Here is a 19,370-nt window from a genome sequence, read left to right as displayed (position 1 = left end):
CAAGTGAACAATTAAGTAAAAAAACAAAACAAAGCCATAACACTAATTTGATGCCTTCTCTATTTATTGATTTGTTTCTAAAGATGTGACATTTCTGAAGCACTAATGAGTCAAAAGTAATTTCCTTAGGCACAATGGAAACTGGACAGCAAAATGTATTTCATTTTGAGCATTTAGTAACTAAATCTCAATTTTCCACCTACTTGCTTCAACATGATAAAAATATATTGAAAGAACCACATGTTCATGCATGCCAATTTTGATTAATAACCCTGTATTAAGCTGTAACTATTTGTAGAGTGCTTGTATTATCCAGTGACTTAATTAAAGTCATTTCTCTAACACTATTAATGTAAAAATCTAATCTACTTAGTAAGTTTAATATCTTACAATAGAGTCATGAAGGAGAGCACATTATTTATGACTTGACTATCAGATCTCCCTAGAGACCTGTAGCTCTATGGCCTCCCAATGAAAATTACATAGATAGGAACATAAACACTATGTCATGAAGAACAGCACCCTTGACATGCAAAGTACAGTTATTTTCATCCCACTTGTGAACAGGCTTCATGGTGTTATGGTTTCACCAAGAGTAGCATTCTCGCTACAGTAAAAGAAGATACAGCTAAAATGTTAGTTAGAACAAAGATGTTCCATACTTTGAAGGAAAGTGCATGGTGATGTGCCTAGCTCTCAGAAATATAGCAGTCACCAGAAAGCCACCACATTTGTTTCAACGTTGATTAGTTCTCCTCAAGTCTCTACTACAAAGTATATCTAAAGGAGGAGACAAAATACACTCTGTTGCCTTGTTTGAGTCCTAAGCAAATATATCTGACCTACAAAACTCTGGCAAATCCGGAGTTTTTGTTTGGGTTGTCGTCCCCCCCATAAATGGTATCCCTTTAAATTGCTTGCTGTGCTCTTGAAAGAGCCTTCAACAGAATTTTCCTTCCTTAGACACCAACACACAACAAAGTTTCAGCCACATTCTTTGTGAGTGGAGAGGACTGAAAAACAGGATACTGTCTCTGTCCAAGAATACTGCAACTTGTGTCTTACAGAACCGACCAGCAGCAAAACCTGGACTGCATCCAGGTCCCACAACAATCACCTGAAACTCCAACAGCATGTACAGTTTCAAAGGTTAGAGAAAGAAGAGGCTCTCTTTACACGGGTATACATCTAAATGAGCGTTTTACAATCCAAATTAGAAGCAGCTTCTCTACAGTGCAGACAGAAGGAATGCGAGAGAAGGTCAGAACATCTGATACAGAAAGATGATCTCTGAGGACAGATAAATCTTTTAAGTAGGGATGATTTACGCTGACCACAAACTAATTCAAAATTTAAAGACTGAACACACAAAGGAACCTATGGGGTAGTACAGGACAAAACAAAACAAGTATCAAAAGAACTCACACAAGAAAAAAAGAAAAAAAAGAGGAATATTGTGTACCTTTTTAGAAAGGAAAAGCTTAGACTTACTTTTTCAAATAGGATTACTTGAGGAAGACAGTTCTCTTAATGGATGAACAGAAATTTACCACTACACAGAGAAAATAGAGGGACAGGCTGAAGAAGGGTCCTGAGAATTTTCATTAAAAAGTCTAAAAGTAGATGAGCTAAGGTGGTATATAGTTTAGTACTTTCTGGGTTTTGCTAGAGACTGTTAATACTACAAAATCCCAAATTCAACAAAACCATAACATGCAATGTAGAAATAAGTATATTTACTGTCATATTTCACAGGAATTGGCTATGGTCACATTTTTAGAGGATATGATTTCAGAGCTGCTGACATTAGGATCAAAATGAGACTTCATAGGCAAAAGTAAGAAACACCAGCCCACTAACGCAAAATAAAATTAAAAAAACAAGCTTCAAGCCACAGAACTTCCGAACCATTTTAACAGTGATCACTGTAGTAAAAGATATAGTAGTTCTTTATTTAAAATTTGGAAAAAGGCAAATTTAATAACAGAATGTATTTTGACACATTAAAAAAAAGAATCTAAAACCAGTTATAAAACTCAAAATGTTTTTTTCTAGTCTTGTGAGACTACTGCATTATCTTTTTAATACATGACATACAGAAATGCTAAACCAGGTGGACAGCAGATACAGACAAACTAAATTTTTTATGTGTGTTGCAGTGACAAGGTCCCTGTCAAGTCAGAATTGTACTGAACTATTGTTTTATAGCTCAAAGTATTTTTTCAGGTTAAAAAAAAGCCCTTGGGTTTTGAAAAATGATGGCTAAATTTCATCACAATTCACGTATCATTCTGAAGGTATGCATGCCACTGTTGCAGGCTTTTTTTTACATCAACGGATAGTATGAGATTTTACATGTAGGTTTTTATTCAGGATTCAGTGTAAAATAGGGAGGAAATATGGAGGACCCAGAGATCAAGTGTGAACATTCAGATATTAAAAACATTTTTTGGTTTTTTTTTAATTTGAAACAGACATCAATAAATGAAAATTATGACCTAAATCAGTATGAGGTAGATGAATGCTAACAGTTTTATTGTTAAAATAATATTGAGCATCTCAATTGACAAGTCTACCAAAAATGCTAGGCACATGAGCTTTTTCATCTGAAAAGCTCGGAGCTCAGTATTGACAGAACAGATGAATGGGAAAAAGATAACTCTTCCTACATACATGGGGATCTGAATCACAAGGAGTTCAAACCATTTTCCCAAGATCCCTGGAAAAAGCTCATGCTCTGCTCCCTGATCTGTCAAAAGGGTGCTATGCAAGATGACTGAGCCAATCTAACAAATTGCCACCAGCCACATAAAGTTCTGCTGCATTTGACCCTGTGGCTCTGTCTCTTCTGTGCTGGCCCTGGTGATAACTGGGACCTTCACTGGTCTAAATAGTCTCATTAATCTACCAGGAAACTATTTGCTTTTTTTGCTGAATTAGTTTGCTGCAGACTGATGAGCTGAACTGATTTATGGAGCACTGTAACAAGTAGCAAGCGTGCACAAGTAACTGAGAAAGTATGTGATAAGGAAGGAAGGAAAGAGCAGGACCTCCCCCTTTTGGTGGCAATGAGCCGTTAGAATTGGCTCGGCTATTTTGTTAACTTCTCCCATCAAATCCAGCCATACTGACTTAAGCCATAATACCAAACCATTTCACCTGTCAAACTTCAGTAGAGCATTTGATAAACCATCACAACGTGGACTTACTTATTTTCTTCAGTCCCCAGCCAGCTCTTTTCTGCAGGGTCCTACAACTCCGATCATACTATTGCTTTTCCCCAGACCCTTCCCAGTAGTATTCTTTTTGAGATGTGTGACTAAAAACAAACAGAGCATTCAAGCCCAAAATGACAAAATTATTCGTTTTATGTGGTGTTGATTCCTGATACTCTTTTGTCTTTTCCAGGCCAACATGAAGTACCAAGTACTTTCAGGGAAAGTGCCCACAATGACTTTAAAACCACTTCCCCAGAATATAAAATGAAGATACTCCCAGTAGCAGTCAGCTTAGTCAAGCCATTTTGCAAGAGACGAGCACATAGACAGTGCTAAAGCCATTCAGAATCCCAGTGAGGGACAATCTTTCATCTTCAGATAGAAGACAAAATCCAGGTAATTTATAAACAGCCTGACCAGTAAGCTTCAAGAGAATTCTCACAGGCAATAAATGCTGGAGAATCACAGAAGTGCTTTGTTTAAAATACTGAGAGTCAAAAAGAGGAAAGATTCAAATTAGGCAAGGAAAACTAATCCTTAAAGCTATTTTTAGAATACCAGAACAGTGGATATATGCGAGTCAAAAGAACAAGAGAAACTAAAGTTGTTGTAACACATCTATGTTGGATCAGTTAACCCAAAGTGGTTAGTTATCCTCATCTCTGCTTTGAATCAAGAGCTAATAGTGAGCTACATACTTTTATTTTGTTTAGAGGTATACAGAGGTTTAGATCATATATGCTTCTTAATATACAGCTGTTAAAGAATATGAGATCCAGTACAGGACATTTCAAAGTAAAATGAATCCAAATAATCACCAAACAGGAAAGAATTTCATCCATCACAGAGGCAAAGAGTTTTTAGCGAAGGAGGGAAGTAAGGTAGATGACTCCCAATTTAACACAGATATTTACATCTCCAAGGAGCTGAAGCAGTGCTTGTTTTAGTTAAGAGGCATAGCTATCCTGTTTCCAAGAAAAGGAACAAATAAAATGAGTTGTAGGTAAAAACACAGCATCTATTCAGACCCTTCTGGGAGATTTCAAAGGGGAGACTAAGGATAAAAAACTTCGCTGAAGACTAGATGTTGCTCTGACAAAGGGTTGTCTAGCAAGAAGGTGCTCTAGTGAAATGCAGAATATGTGGGGTTTTTTTAGAAAAAAGGAAACCTTGACTGCCACCTTATCAGGAGAAGACAGCAACTAGGTAAGAGACCTTTGTGATTTAACCTTAGTGTAAACAGATGACCGAATATAAACAATTTCTTCACCTATATTTTCTATGAATATTCACAACAATTCCCTATTTTGTGAATAAACGCTTTCATTGAAGTTTATCTATCTTTCTGATGTGAAGCAACATATTGGGGCGCATATTTGAAGCGGAGAGCATGCAAAAAAGCACTGTACTGTGAAACTATCAACACGCTTGAGAATCCAAGATAACTTGTAATTTCCAAAGTCGCTTGTTGACTAATTATGAACCCCTTTTGATTCACTGTTTCCACAGCAGTGTCAAGAAACTATTTAGCTATTTTGCATGGGTTTAATGTAAAAAATAAATATACTTAACAGTCTAAACATCCTTTATTCATTTACTTCTGCCTTTCAACATAAGGAACCCCCCAACAACTCCTAGGATGTGCATACACAGAAAGATGACAAGTTTAATACCAACATTTTCTTTAGTACAGTTATAAAGCAGTGATAATGCCATGTTTACAAATATAAAGCCATTTTTTATCTAATCCTCCAAGAAATAGACCTTATACTAACAAAGTCATATGGAAGTACTGAATGAACAAGAGAATTGCTCAAAACTGAGGTAACAGCTTTCAGAAGTACTAGGGTTGTAAGATGCTTCATTAAAATTAGGAAATGTACTGCTCTATTTTTACTTTTATATTTTAAAGTGGTATTATAGATTAAAAATACTCCAGTAGACCACTGAATTAACAAAAATGGAAAATACAGAGTGCTCCACTGTTCACTGAAATTTGCTTCATTACTTTTATCTTGGTGAGAAAATAATGTATGTAATGCGCATATACACAGAAACAAACAGTAAAAAAGCCCATATGCTTCTTGTACATAGTTAGCTGCTAACTTGTAGATAGTTAGTTGCTACTCAATTTGAGTCATGTTTGATCAATACTTGGATGACAAGCAGAATCTAGGTAGTCTTGATTTAAAAAAAAAAAAAAAAAGATTACACATTTAACATCAAGGGAACTTTTGAAAACATGGACTATATCTCTGAAGACAGGGTATGTTTTTCAAATATTTAAGGAGAACATAGCCCTGGACCATGCTGCAGATATCACTCACTGAAGTGTTCTCCTGCTTGAGCATCATCAGTGCCCCACAAAACCTAACAGGAGAGTAGATACCTATGGATGAATTGAAGCTGGCGCACCAGCATTGTTGCTATATTGCATAGGCCACAAAGGGGACAGGCACAGCACTCTTCTCCAGAAGTGCTGCAGTGAATCAAAACACTCAATTCCCTGTTCGGGCGGGAATCAAATTTCTCCTACTCCTAGATGTAAGAAGTATATTTGGAAAGTGATTGAGAATACATTTTTGAATAGTATTGTTTATACCACGCCACAGTGAGTACTAGGGAACTAGGAACAGGTGCGCTGTGTCAGCCAACAGTGATTATACTACAGTACCCAAAGTCTCTCTTCACATACATGATAATAGATTGTGCTAAAAGTAGTCCAGCTCTGTTTAGCTCTAACTGAAATTCTACCCTTTTTTCCTTCATGGAATTTCTACGAACAAAAAGAGGAACTTCAATACCCTTCCACATTCTCCACTCCTCTTCAGTATTATTTCACTGCATCACTGTAGTCCCTGTTCAAGTATCCATTTTTTGCTTCTAATCTATACTTACAGTTTCTAAATTTAAGCCAGAAGCTTCTCTTCAGTATTTCTACAATGCATATTCGAGAGCATAAATAACACTGAAGTGACACTGTAAAAATAAGAAATATTTCTTTTTTTATTGGCTTTATGTATTTGATAAAAATGGCCACAAGGTTTAAGGTTGTGAGATTTATTTTTTTTTTTAAGATCGAAAAAGGATATAAAAAAAGATTTTCTTGAAAAGCGTGGAAATGACACTAAGCCTAAATTATATCTCACTGCTGATGAGAAACCACAGTTTTAGATTGAGTACTTCATTTTACTATGAAAAAGACTGGGGTTTAATTGCATTTGTATCTAGAAGGAACTACTGGACAATCAAATTTGCCAGTTTTTTTTCAATTTAAAATGCACCTAACATCAAATTAATATAAGTTACCATAATTTTTCAATTTCTTCAAGTGCTCCTTGAAAATCAAGGAAATATACAGTCCAACAAGTGCAAGATGTGCCTCAGCTGCTATTACTGAAAACCCTCTCTCTCTCGATCTAATCTTGAGTATAGTATGTTTATGCTATTTTTATCTCTAAAAAGTTAGTATTCTCCAAGGAAGTTCCTGATTCAGAGCAGCAATTCAAACTCAGTAAGAGAAAGCTTCCTTGTTTCAGAATTGAACAACATGCCTTTAAAGAATGACGACATTATGACCCTTCTTGAAAGAACAATTTGTCACTATCCAAATAGTATTTGAACATTTTTTAAAAGTTGCAGAACAAAAACTGAAGAAAATTTAAGCTGTATAAAGATATACTTTCAGAAAAAAAAAAAATTACCGACTGTAAGATACCCTGTTTCCTCTCAGATGTGCACAGCAGAGCATGTTTGGTAGAACTGGCAGAGAAAGTTGATCTACGTTACTTCAAGAGGACGAGTGACAGGAAGCACAGCTTTGTGTGCTCTATGATTTTTACACTTCCACTATTTGGAAATTACACTCAGAAAAGGAGAAAAAATGAACATCTGACTACTCAAACCCCACCAGAATTATGTGTATAGACTCTCTTTAATGTGTTCATTTTACAGCAGCATAGCATGGGGAATAATTTACTCTACTTTAAGGGGGCAAGAAAGGAACGATTATCTCCTACACTGTCAAACATGCTGGGAGATTTTGCAATTACACAAAAAGAATTGCCTTTGTTCATAGCAAAAATATTCCTATTATTAGAAAATAATTTCTTAATAACCATTTCCCCTCAAAACATTCAGGGTTGTTCCTTCATTTTTAAAAACAGTTTTACAGTTTGCCAACCTAACTTACTATTTTAATACCCATCAGATATATTTTATTATAAAACTACAGGCACATTCACCTACAAAGCGTAAGCTTATTAATGATGAACCATGCACAGTAGCATCATCACTTTAAATGTATATAATACCAAATGACTAAGCACTGATACCAGGCAGTATTGTCTCATACACAATATTAAATCTGTTTCATGTGATCCTGCTCCCTCAGCCCCACTGAGACACCCTCAGTCTCTATCCCTTCTTGGGTAAGTGCTATGTTCAAGGTTCCCTCACTTCATCAGCATAGAGGGAATGGACTAGAGCCAGTGCAGGAAACAAAGCTGAGGCTTGTGTAAATCAATGGACTGCAGTAAAAGTCTGCAGTTCTATGGAGTGGCCGTGCTGTTGGGTAAGAGATCATGTACCCCAGAGACAAAAGTAAATAAAAACTTGCCTTGGTGAAACTTTAAGCTGCCTACAGTGCAGGAAGATGTCAACTGGGAAGTTAGGAGTTGATCACCTAAATTCCAAGACCTGCTTCAATAATAGTATATTTGGATAATATCACGACCCTTTTTTATACTAGTACTAAGAAAAGATTCGAATGATCTGGCCTATCACTAGAGGCCATTCTTGTACAGCAATAATCAATCCATAATCACAAACAGTTAAATTCCTTATTTCAGTATAAATTAAATATGTGCACCTATTGTAATTTTAATGTTAGAGTTATTTTTCATAGTAATGGAAAGTTACTCTATTAGCAACAGAATACACAGAAGTTATTCCATGTGGCAGATATCCCTGGAGAGCAATCCTCCTACCATCCCACCACAACTGGCTTTGTTGAATATGGCTCCCATACTAATCTTTTGGAATTAAAGTATTCAAGTGTTTCATTGACAAAAAGCACTCAGAGCTTGATCTTCCCTTACAACCTACCACCAACTACCTACCTGTTTGGAACAAGATGCAAAATGTATCTATTGTAACAAATGAACTGTTTAAAAAAAATTGTCTCAGCAGCTCAAAGTATCACTGACAAATGCATAGAACCAGTATGTAACAAAGAGCAGACAACCAAAAAAACCCCAAGGAGATACTTCTAGGGAAAATGTAGCAGACATTGTTAAAATAACATCTATGCAAGATTCAAGATCCTCTTTTCTTCAGTTAAAACACTGCATACTGATTAAAGCTAGTATAGATCCTCTGACTTCAGTGACACAGATGGGCATCGAGTGCACAAAACAAAGCAAGAATCAATTCTCACTTTACCCTACTCTCTCCAGCACCTGGCCACTCACCAGAAGAATAAAAATTTAAAAATATCCCATTTGACCTCTCAAGACTCCTCAAATGTCCACTAAAACAAATACAGGGCACTTGTAGCCTTCTCAGAACAAATAAATTCAGATAACTGCACACTAAAGACTGAGTTGCAAGTTTGAATGTTCTTTTAACGATGAATACGCAGGTCATCCAATCCCTTTCAAACTCTCTCTTTCAAAAGCAATCACAGCAAGAAGAAATTGACTTTTAAACTCAGTAGCTTCAGCACTTTGTGTTGTGATAACTCATGACTGCTAAGAATTCTGCATACAAAAATCGTGGCACTACAAAAACTAAAAAAACAAAAAAAAAACCCCAACCAAAACCAAAACAACAAAAAAACCCACCACCCAAACAACAACTACAAAAAACAACAACCAATAAACCCCAACCAAAAAACAAACCACAAAAAAAAGCACCTTTTTTTTTTTTTTTAAGTTACAAGGGAGAAGTAGGAACCTAATTCTTCATGCTATGCATTCAATCCCCTTATGCAGTAAAAGCAACAGAAGTATGACTCTCAAACAATTTAACATCAAATTTACCTGATGATTTTTCAGGTCTAATGACAAAAGCAAAAAGAAATAGGCTAAAGGAAAAAAGAAAAAGAGTACTTACAAATTTATAACCCTATCCAAGTGGTGTTTTGAGCAAAACTGCTGGCTGCTCTTGTCTTGCTTATGCTGACTCTGTCCCAGCTGAACAAACCTGGGAAAAGCAGTAGATAGGAGAATAAATTAAAGAAAACAAAAGAACTATCTGCCAAAATTCAGCAAGTGAAAGAAAATAACACTAAAAAAAATGAGTCTTTAAGTCATGTTATGTAAGTCACTGATCATGAACTACCTCTCTGGTAAATACGAGAGATTTTTAAAACTTTGCAGGGGTGCATGTGAGAGCTCAGGAGCTTCTTTCAGCTTGAAAAAGATTTGCCTATTAATTGGTGTCACCTAGTATGTCATGGGATAGAAACAGGCCTCTGCTCCTATGAAATAGGCAGCCCGCTACAGTCAACTTCCTATGTTTTTTTTCAAAGCAATCAGATGACTAGCCTATGGGAAAAGTCAACAGAAGAGATAGAAAGTCTCTCAAGTTTCAGATTTAAGTCAGTCCTCAGCCAAATTCAATCTAGTTTATTCAGCTGAAACACTATCAGTCCAGCTCACTTATTTCCAAGCACAACCTTTTGAGAGAATTACCCCATCTCCAAATATTTGCTGGAAGACACTGAAGATGCAAAATACTGTTATGTCTTTTTTCTTGGCAATGAATTGGAGCAAAATTTAAAAAAAAAAAAATAGTTAATCACTAATTTTATTCAGTCTAAGAGGAAAAGTCAGAGGGTTTCAAGAATATGTATATGTAGTTATCTCACACTTGAACTCAATTTGTTCACTCCCCAACGTATCTGCGCTACTGAAAACAGACGTAAATGTTAGTTGTGATGTTAACACTTTAATTTTCTGACACAGCGGGGGTTTTTTTAATAGTTAGCTTCCATTTAGCTTAAAAATAGTCTTATTGGTCTATTTCAGAAATATTTACTACATTTTAACAGGGGACAATTAACAGTGCAAAAGCAGTTGCATAGAAGAGTGTACAGAAGACAAAGGAACAATACATTCCTAACCAACTTACTGTGATTTTTCTTTCTGCTCCATTCAGATTCTATACTGTAGAAACAAAAGCCTCAGAAACATGCGACATCACTTTGGATGTTGAAGGAATAAATACTTACATTTCTAAGTAAGAGAATTATAAGTGGAAATAAAGATAATTAAGATCTTCTAGTGCAGGAGCTTGCTATTGAAACAAGCTTAAAAAAACAAATAAAAGCAAACTAAAGGTGTAAGTATTTTTATTAATTGCTTCAAATTAGCCAATATTCTGAAACAAACAAGGCCTAAATTAACACAAGCAAGTTACCAGACATCAATAAGACACCACCCACAGTTGATCTGCAGTATACATCCTCAAATTATTTGAGGGACCTCCTGTCCCTTCCAACCTCAACCAATCTGTGGTTCTGTGATTTCTATTTTGATGAGAATTAAACATAAATTATCTCAGTCATCAATGAAAATGGGCTGAACAGATTCAAATTACTTTTCATTTGCATATATACTTAATATAGATCAGCTGATGTAAGGTAACTTAACCTGAGGCACTTTAATCTGCGAGTCCCTGATGCTAATAAAGAAAAAAATATGTAACATGTCCAACAATGTCAAGTAGAGTCAGGATCTTACATCTCCATTTCCCTTATTACAATAATAGAAAAAGACTTGAAGTGAGAACTATAACCATACTGTGAAATAAATTGCTGCTATTCTCAAACGATGTACATTGTAATAAAGGATGTCAGTAAAATCTATACTTTCCACATAAATCAGCACATCAGACCATAAATAGCACTATGTCTTGTTAGCGAAAAGAGGTAAGGAATTTGTAATTGTTATATTTTTAAAACTTGCATTGCTTGAGGGAAATGGAATAAATGCAAGCTTTTTTTGTCTTGACAAGGATATGAATAGGGAGCTTCAAAGCCCCCATGGAGTTTACAGTACTACTGTAACAATAGACTGACTGTTAGTCCAGCCTGAAAAATGATTAAATGGGAAGTAGCTGCAATTCTGGATGTTATCACAGAGCTGTTCATCTGCACAAAGTGACTTGTAGTAGACACCAGCTCACACTGGGCCATTTGCAGAACAACAACTATCCAGTATACCAAAGAGTAATTGTCAAATTTGCATCCATTTTCTAGTGATTAAAATAAAGAACCAAAGATAGAGGCATAGGTGAAGTTAAAAATTTCAGAGATAATGAGAAACATCCTCCTCAACCCTATTCAAGTGTACTATCTTGAAATTACTCAGCATGTAGGAAATAGGTAGAAATGGGAATTTCAAAGAACTAAAGAGTGCAAGAGAAGTAGCTACCCCTGAAGAAAAATTAACAGAAAAAGACTTTTAAATAAAAAGAAAAAAAATGCTGTGAGAGGATTAATGAACTAAGTCAGGATTAATCATCACATATCACCAAATGAGAAGATATCATAGTAAATTAAAACTTTCCTCACAAATTGAAAAGGTTTCAAATATGACAAGGTAATCACTGCTATTACACATTAGAAAATAAAAACAAATGCACACAAGGCCATTTCAATGCATGCCGCACAAGTATTCACTTCAATATACACATCGTGTTTTTCTGAGACGACGTGTAGTTTTCTTACACCCCTTTTCTCAAACTCCATTAATTCTACATTCTAAGCAGGTGTTCGAAACATTGGTTTATTAAGCAAATGTAATTGATTTGCGCTCCTGATATCTTGCATAAGCAATCACTCTCTTTGCAACAGCATTATAAGCCTTTAGGAACTAAGAGGGTCTTCAATTTGGATCTAAATTTCTCCAACTGATCTCCAGTACTGAATTCCCATTATTCTGACTAGTTTTCAAAGACAAAGATTGCAGTTCAGGAAAGAATCTCCTCCACCAGGGAACTGAGTAAGTACCTTTTTGGTTCACTTGTAGTTCATCTATAACTGAAATTACTCTAGTTCAGTTTTGGTTTGAGTTAAAAAAATTTCAAAACGTTCAAATTAATTTCTGATTTAAGAAAAAAGGAAGATTTGAACCAGTTTCTTTTTGGCTTCAGTGTTATTCTGTGATATTGAGGAGAGAATTTGAGGACAATAGCGTAAGTACACATTTTTTAACAATGGCAACACATAGCCAGCACTCTCTATGGGGTTATGGCAATTCAGAAACAGCATTCCTGAAACAATGGGAGTCACTGCCTTTTGTTGGAGAAGCATACGATTAATTTGCTGATTGCTCTTGGGGAGCTGACAGCTCACGGCTCCTGCAGGAGTGGTGACAACTGTCTTGTAGAGGATAAAAGTCCAAGTTACCCTTGAATAAAAGCAGAAGTTTTTGTGTAGTTGGAGCTGGGAGATGATACCTTGACGCTTGCCCACCAACTCTTACCTCCAACTGCTCACAGTAAGCCAGCAGCTCCCAGCTCCTGAGGAGAGCCTGCAGGTGCTGCGCAGCATGCTGCCTCACATTGTAGCAGTTTACCTCAAAGTGCAGGAACTGAATGGGAACTTGCTGGACTACCTAAGGAGCTGTATTTTGTCTTGCACTATGCTGTATCTTACTCATTTCCTGTACGTATGGTTTGAATTCACAAAACCATTTATTAAGAACAAGTGGCAGTATGATGCTGTTCAAAATGCAGTGTGTAAGAGCACATTATTACACACACTACGCTTAGTGCTTGCATATATATATATACACACACACACGCACACATAAACCCACACAACACATATATCTGCATGTTGTTATTTCATGAAACTCCAATAATGGCAAGGGCCAAACCGACTTCTCCCTCTCCTGAAACTTACAGTACAAATATCTGTCACTTAGATATCCATGCTTCTATAGTGTGAGTTATTCCGGCCGCTTTTCTCAACTTCTCTCCTCATAGTCTATACCAGATTTGGTAACGGTCTCAAGGTCTCCCTATAAAATCCACAATTTTTTATTTCAAGCTCAAAAGGCCAAGATGTTTCAAGAAAAAGGCTGAATATTATTCAGAAAAGTAATTTTCCTTGAACATCAAAAATCACACAACTATTTAAATTTGAGTAAAAGGTAACAGTTGACACATCTCTACGAATAAGACATTATGTTAAAAAAAGACTTCTGTTGTTTTGTATGTATTTTTATAGAAGACGCTATTTCACTTATGACTGATTTGAATTAGCATAATTCAACATTTGAAAAAATGCAAAAAAATCACAGACTACATAGCTTAGAACCATGGAACCACTCCTAATATGGAATTTGCTTATTAATTTCTGGGACTATATTAAGTAACAAGTATTTCTACTGAAGCATCTTTCATTCGATTTAAGTTCCAAATTTTGTATTCAGAGACCTCTGCATAACTTCCACCGAAATCAGAGTTGACACAGACATCTGAAAACAGTTTGATTTTAAAAACAGAATAGTATGTATATTTAAATTATAAATTTTAGAGGTATTTGGATAAGTTTAATCAAAAGCAGCACTTTGACAAGCTGTATTTAACTTGCTCCAATTACCTTTTACTGATTACCACTGGGAATTTATCTCACCTAGCGTATATTGTGAGATCATCTTCCGAAGGAACATCTGAAAGATTGACTCCATACACATCTTTTGTTGATTGCACTACATTCTGGAACATAAGAAGAAAGATTCAGACTGAGGATACCGTAACAACATCCAAAGAGAAGTTTGCTTTCAAGCAAGGAATTCTTTCTAAACCTGAAAATAATTTCAAAAGTGCAGGCAAAACCAAACAAGTTTCTCATATACATAGTAATCTTAGCTTATGCATGTTTTGGTTTTTTTTAAATGAATAATATTTTTAATAAATTATTTTTAAGACTTTTGTTCAACAAGGAAAGGATTCTTGAAAGATAACATCAGATAAAACAACATATTAGGAGAATAAATTATATTTATAGGACATATAATGATGTAGATATTAAATTCCGTTCTGTGTTGAAACTTAATATAGAATAAATCATAGTCATTGAGAACACGCTCCCACATTTGCTTTCACATTTCCTGCTGTCAATTCTGAAATAATTACAAACTTCAGGTTGAACAAAACTATTTTTATTTTATACATTACACAATCATGTCAGTCAACTATAACAAGGATCCAATGCACATACAATACTTCACTATGTCTAATGGTTCAGTGTTAAACTGAGGGGGTTTACTGACAAGACATGTGACTGCAAGTAAGTCAACTATAAAAATAGTTTTCTTTTTGTTCAAAAAGATCCAAAGTCAAAGAACAACTTTGGAAAGATATGTCCTGACCAGAAGTATAAAAGCATTTTATTAACAACTTCTGTGACGTGAATAGAAAGGAACTAGCTGTTTGGGTTCCCCCCCTTGCCATAACGATACAATTTTTCTCTACTCTACAGCTGCTGATGTAAAAAATACCAAAATTCAAATCCCTGACCAAATGTCAGGGATCATTCTGGAATAACCAGAACAATGATCAGAAGTGCACTACTGCTCTGAATTAACATACTAACATAGATATATTTTATGCTTTATGTAATGGACCACACCTGACCTCAGTACCTTTCAAATGCCATAGGTTTCTAACAGTAATTTTCATGTTTTGAAAAATATTATTTTCCACTGTGTTTCACTATTACATGACAAGAATGATAGCAAAGTTTTATAAGCAGTTGTGCTAATATCTACACAAAGAAATGACACTGGAGAGCTTTTTCACTTAATTTCTCAGTGCTTTACTTCTGACTGTTCTATAACACTGGGGTTTTTTTAAGGAAATGTGAATTTTAAGCCTATGATTAGCCTTCTTGCCTGCCACAATAATTTCTTACCTCTGTGATTTTTGTATTGTCTCCTGTATCAGTCACCTTTACTGGAGTTGAACGTTGAGAAACAGCACCTTCATCTTCTTTGTCTGTCCCAGAATCATCTTCAGAACTACTTGACACTGCTTCCTCACTTGGGGGTGGAGGAGCACTAGCAGCTGTTTTGCGCTGCAGCACGGTTTCTTCTCTATTACTTTTGTTCCTATCATGAAAGGCAGTGTGTATTTATGAAATCAGTGGGATATTAACAAGAAGTATTTAAAGTTCCTAATTTTGGTTACAGTCTTACTGGGGGAAATGAGTTCTATCCTCTGGAGCAACTTGTTGCTCATCTTTTGAATCCCCCAATTGATTTACTTTTCTTCAATCTCCTCTCATTCCAGAGCATTTAAAAAGAGCTCAAAGGATTATGTCAGCTTTTCTCCACCAATTCTCTGATTCTTTACTTAAATCCCTCCCTCAGACTGAATGAATAAAAAGGAATAAAAATTCATTGAGATAACATCTTTGGTTCTGATCTGGGAAAAAGTTTCACTTTCTGCTTAACAACATTATCCAGTCCAGTAGCTTTCTTAATCTCGGGCCTAAAAATCTTAATGTCACTTTTTCCCCCTTCCTTTTCCATACCTCTCCCCTCAATTTCGTTGTTTAATCAGCAACATTTCTTTATGCGGTATGTATTTCTCACTCTAGAAATTCTAGTCAATATAAAGAGGTGCCTTATTTGTAAGAATTCTTCAAGATACAGCATCTGTATTTTAGTAGGCTAACACTGGGTTTAACTGTACAAGCTCTGAAAGGTATATGTGACTTTACCCATCGGAAATTGTACCACCCTTACGTACTCTACATCCTCTCCTACTGGCCATAGAAGGGTATGTGGTTGCGCTTTCCTCTCAGACACTGTCACAATCTTTCAGGGTCTCTGGAGGAAGAGGGACTGGAAGGCAGGTAATGAATATGTTTATAGACAAATCAGTTCTGGAAACAGGGAAGCAACATCTCCTCCTTGCTGAGGTGACTGTCCATATATACACTGACGCTGTGCGTGACTTACTCTAAAGGAAGACCCTAAAGGAAGACAGCAGCATGCTAAGAGGCTTTGACAACAGCATGCAGTTTGGTGCAAGTGCTATTCTGAGTTGCTGATGAGAACACTAGAGCTGCAAACACATGGAGGTCACCAGTATCACTTGAGCTCTAGTGGAGCACACCATGACTGTCACAGAAAGTTCTGCCTTTTGCAGTCAAACTCATACAGCAATTTATCCCTGTAGTGAATTAGCTGAACTTTATATGCTTTAGGAACACATATGAACAAGTAGGAGAGTCCTCCCAGAGGTTCTTGATCTGAGAGCATACCACACCCCCAAGGACATTAATATATCAAAAGAATCCTTACAGCTGGAACAAATGCCTTAAAGGAAAAAACAACACAGGTAAGTTTAATTTCTGACTCAGCAGAAACTGACATCTCCTTAGACCAAAATTTACAGAAAGTTTTGAAGACATACTGCATTCTTTCTAGAGAAAATTAAGGTTATCTTCCCTACTTTTCTAAATGAGGTGAAGGTCACAAGAAAAGCAGTCCTTTCTGAAAGCTGAAGAATGGAGCAAGTAGCCAAACGCTGGTAAGAGTGATATCCCCACCCCCAACACGTAGTCAGAAGGCAGCCAAGATCTAATTGTCCTAGGGGACCAGAACACTTACAGATGAAAACAGATCACCAAATCCTCCAGAAATGTCATAGTAGATTAAAAGATGATGACAAATGTGCAAGGCAAAGATACAACCTCTACCAAGGGCTAAATATGGTTAAGGTGGAAGATTGAAGCCACCTTTTACCCCCCTACACAGCCAATGCATGGGAAGCCTTACAAGCAATACTCAGGGAGTCCTGGAACATGGCTTTGGTCCAGCTGATTCTCTATCTCATAACAATCCCTAAAAATCACAGTGGAGAGCTTGAAGCAAAGTGCCTGAGAAAAATGTATAATGGTCAAGTATTTAATGGAGTATCTGGACAGAAATTAGTTAGTCCAAAATCTGACATTATACCAAAGTGGAAGAATAAAGCTTATCCTCAAAAGTACCCATAAACTCACAGTTCTTAGCAGAGGTAAATTGTATAACTGTTGAACAGTCTTTCTGCTTATTCCCAGGGAACATCAGTAGTGTGAAATCAGGTTCTACTAGTGATAAGCATAGTCTACTCTCAACATTTATAGATAGTGATTCCATTCCCTCAGGGTCAAGGCACAACGGATGTTATTTATGAGATAGTCAAATTTTGTAGCTTTTAACAGAATGGCAAGTTTTCAGAAGAACTTATAATATTGTGACAGCACAGGTTTAGTTGTTACTGACAAAAGGTTTCCTTAATATGAGATATCAAAGAGAGAATGAATTGGTTCAGGAAGAGTCCCCATAGCTCTTGTGTGATACAGCAGATCAAACACAACAATGGAATAAATAAAGTAACAAAGCAAGTCCAGGATGCAAAAACAGCTAAATGAAACATTCATTTGTTCCAATGACTGTTGCTGAATTGTTTTATATAATTTTATCTATAGATATTTTAATAACATTTTTTATCAAAAACTATGCTGAAATTTGCACTTATTGCTGTTTCAGGATATGTTCTATTTATTCAAAATTTATTAATTTTTTTAAAAAGAACAACAACAATAATATATGCATTCCTGTCATCTCCAATAGAGAATACAGTTGCCACTAGTATGAAGAGATGATCAAATTTTAACAACCTCTGTATCTTTATTCTAGATAAAATTTTCTCATGGGTTTCACTTCAAGGAGTACAAGAAAAGAGAAAAGATTAAACAAGTCTGAATAAAGAATTACCAGTGTCAAATAAAAATCTCAAATTAGATATGATTTTCAAAGTGTACGATTCTACAGTATAACACCAATGATTTTTTTATTTCCCATGTAACAGAGAATATGCTACACAGACACACACATAGAGTTTATGTATTTGCATTACAATTTCACTACTATTAAACCAGAACAAAATTTCATATTTCAGACTTACCCCAACACTGATTTTCCAGTTTCATCAGGTTTACGAACAGTAAATGGACTTGGATCAATCCCCACATTCTTAGGCATAAAATCTCTGGCAAAATAGAAAGGAACAACTGTTCATGAGCAAAGTTCAACACAAATTTTTACATTTTCTGGAAGAACCACCACATCTACCTTTGAATTAAAAAAAAAAAATCAATATAAAAATAAATATCAAGTTCTAACTTCATCATTACAACTTAAAGTCATGTAAATATAAACCCCCTAGGTATTTAAAAAGCTTTCAATTGCATTATTTAGTCCCATAAAACAGCTGCAAACATTACCACTTGCCAAGGAGGCTAGAGCAATGTGCTCCATTCCTGTGCAGAAGCAGCCCTGTAACTCAGCTACATTGTTTTCAAAATGCTGCCAATGCTCAAATTGGGCCAAAAAGCTGTATGAAACATAATCTGCCTGGAAGTCTTTAGCTAAAACATGATTAAGATTATGCTTAGAATACCCAGCTGATTGCTGCCAACAAAAAAACAAAAACAAAAAACCACAAACAAATAAACCAACCAACCAAAAACTGTCTGGTCAGCTGCAAGAACCTGATGAACTGAAGAAAACAATTGTAAAATGAGAGCAAAACAGTTACAAAACAATTGCTTTGAAGGTAGCCTCTGTGATCTGAGTCCACAGAGAAAAGCTCATTTGTCAGCCTTCAAGTGCCCAAACATTTGGCACCCCATAATGGAAAATAATTGGAAATTTAAGTTGCTATCTTAGCAGAATTTTTTTAAAGTAGCATTTCCATTTCAGTATTGTGATTTAGTTTCTAGAAGTTTGCTAAATTTGAAGCTTAAAAAAAAAAAAACCACAAAACCACCACAAAACCAAACAACCCACAAAACCTACCATGTTACACAGATTTAACCAAATAAATCAAATGTACATTTAATTCACACCAAATCAACTTCCAGTTAAGGATTTATAGTCACAAAACATCCCAATATACCGTGTAGAATTGGTCATTGCCAAGCAGAAGGTCTCATCAAAACTGCTCAACTCATACGGCCGAAAAAACTCATTGTGGATATCAATTTCCTCTTCGTACTTGTGGAATTTTTTCACTGTCAACTTCCGTCTGTTTTCAGCACATGTCACTGGGGAAAAGAAAAAAAAAAAAAAATCTTTTTAC

General features: G+C 35.7%; 1 protein-coding gene across 1 annotated transcript in view; it reads right to left on the bottom strand.

The window, feature by feature from the left end:
• Positions 1–19,370, bottom strand: part of FIG4 (FIG4 phosphoinositide 5-phosphatase) — a 72,015-nt gene that overhangs the window by 5,211 nt on the left and 47,434 nt on the right. The window contains exons 18-22 of the mRNA XM_076333394.1: positions 19,188–19,335; positions 18,195–18,278; positions 15,148–15,343; positions 13,867–13,949; positions 9,333–9,422 (exon numbers count right to left, since the gene is read on the bottom strand). Coding sequence (XP_076189509.1) covers positions 9,333–9,422; positions 13,867–13,949; positions 15,148–15,343; positions 18,195–18,278; positions 19,188–19,335 — 601 coding nt within the window. The remainder of the gene's footprint in view (positions 1–9,332; positions 9,423–13,866; positions 13,950–15,147; positions 15,344–18,194; positions 18,279–19,187; positions 19,336–19,370) is intronic.

This window comes from Aptenodytes patagonicus, chromosome 3, assembly GCF_965638725.1.
Source record: "Aptenodytes patagonicus chromosome 3, bAptPat1.pri.cur, whole genome shotgun sequence".
Taxonomy (NCBI): Eukaryota; Metazoa; Chordata; class Aves; order Sphenisciformes; family Spheniscidae; genus Aptenodytes; species Aptenodytes patagonicus.
The sequence above is the reverse complement of the archived record's forward strand: the minus strand, read 5'-3'. Positions and strand labels throughout refer to the sequence as shown.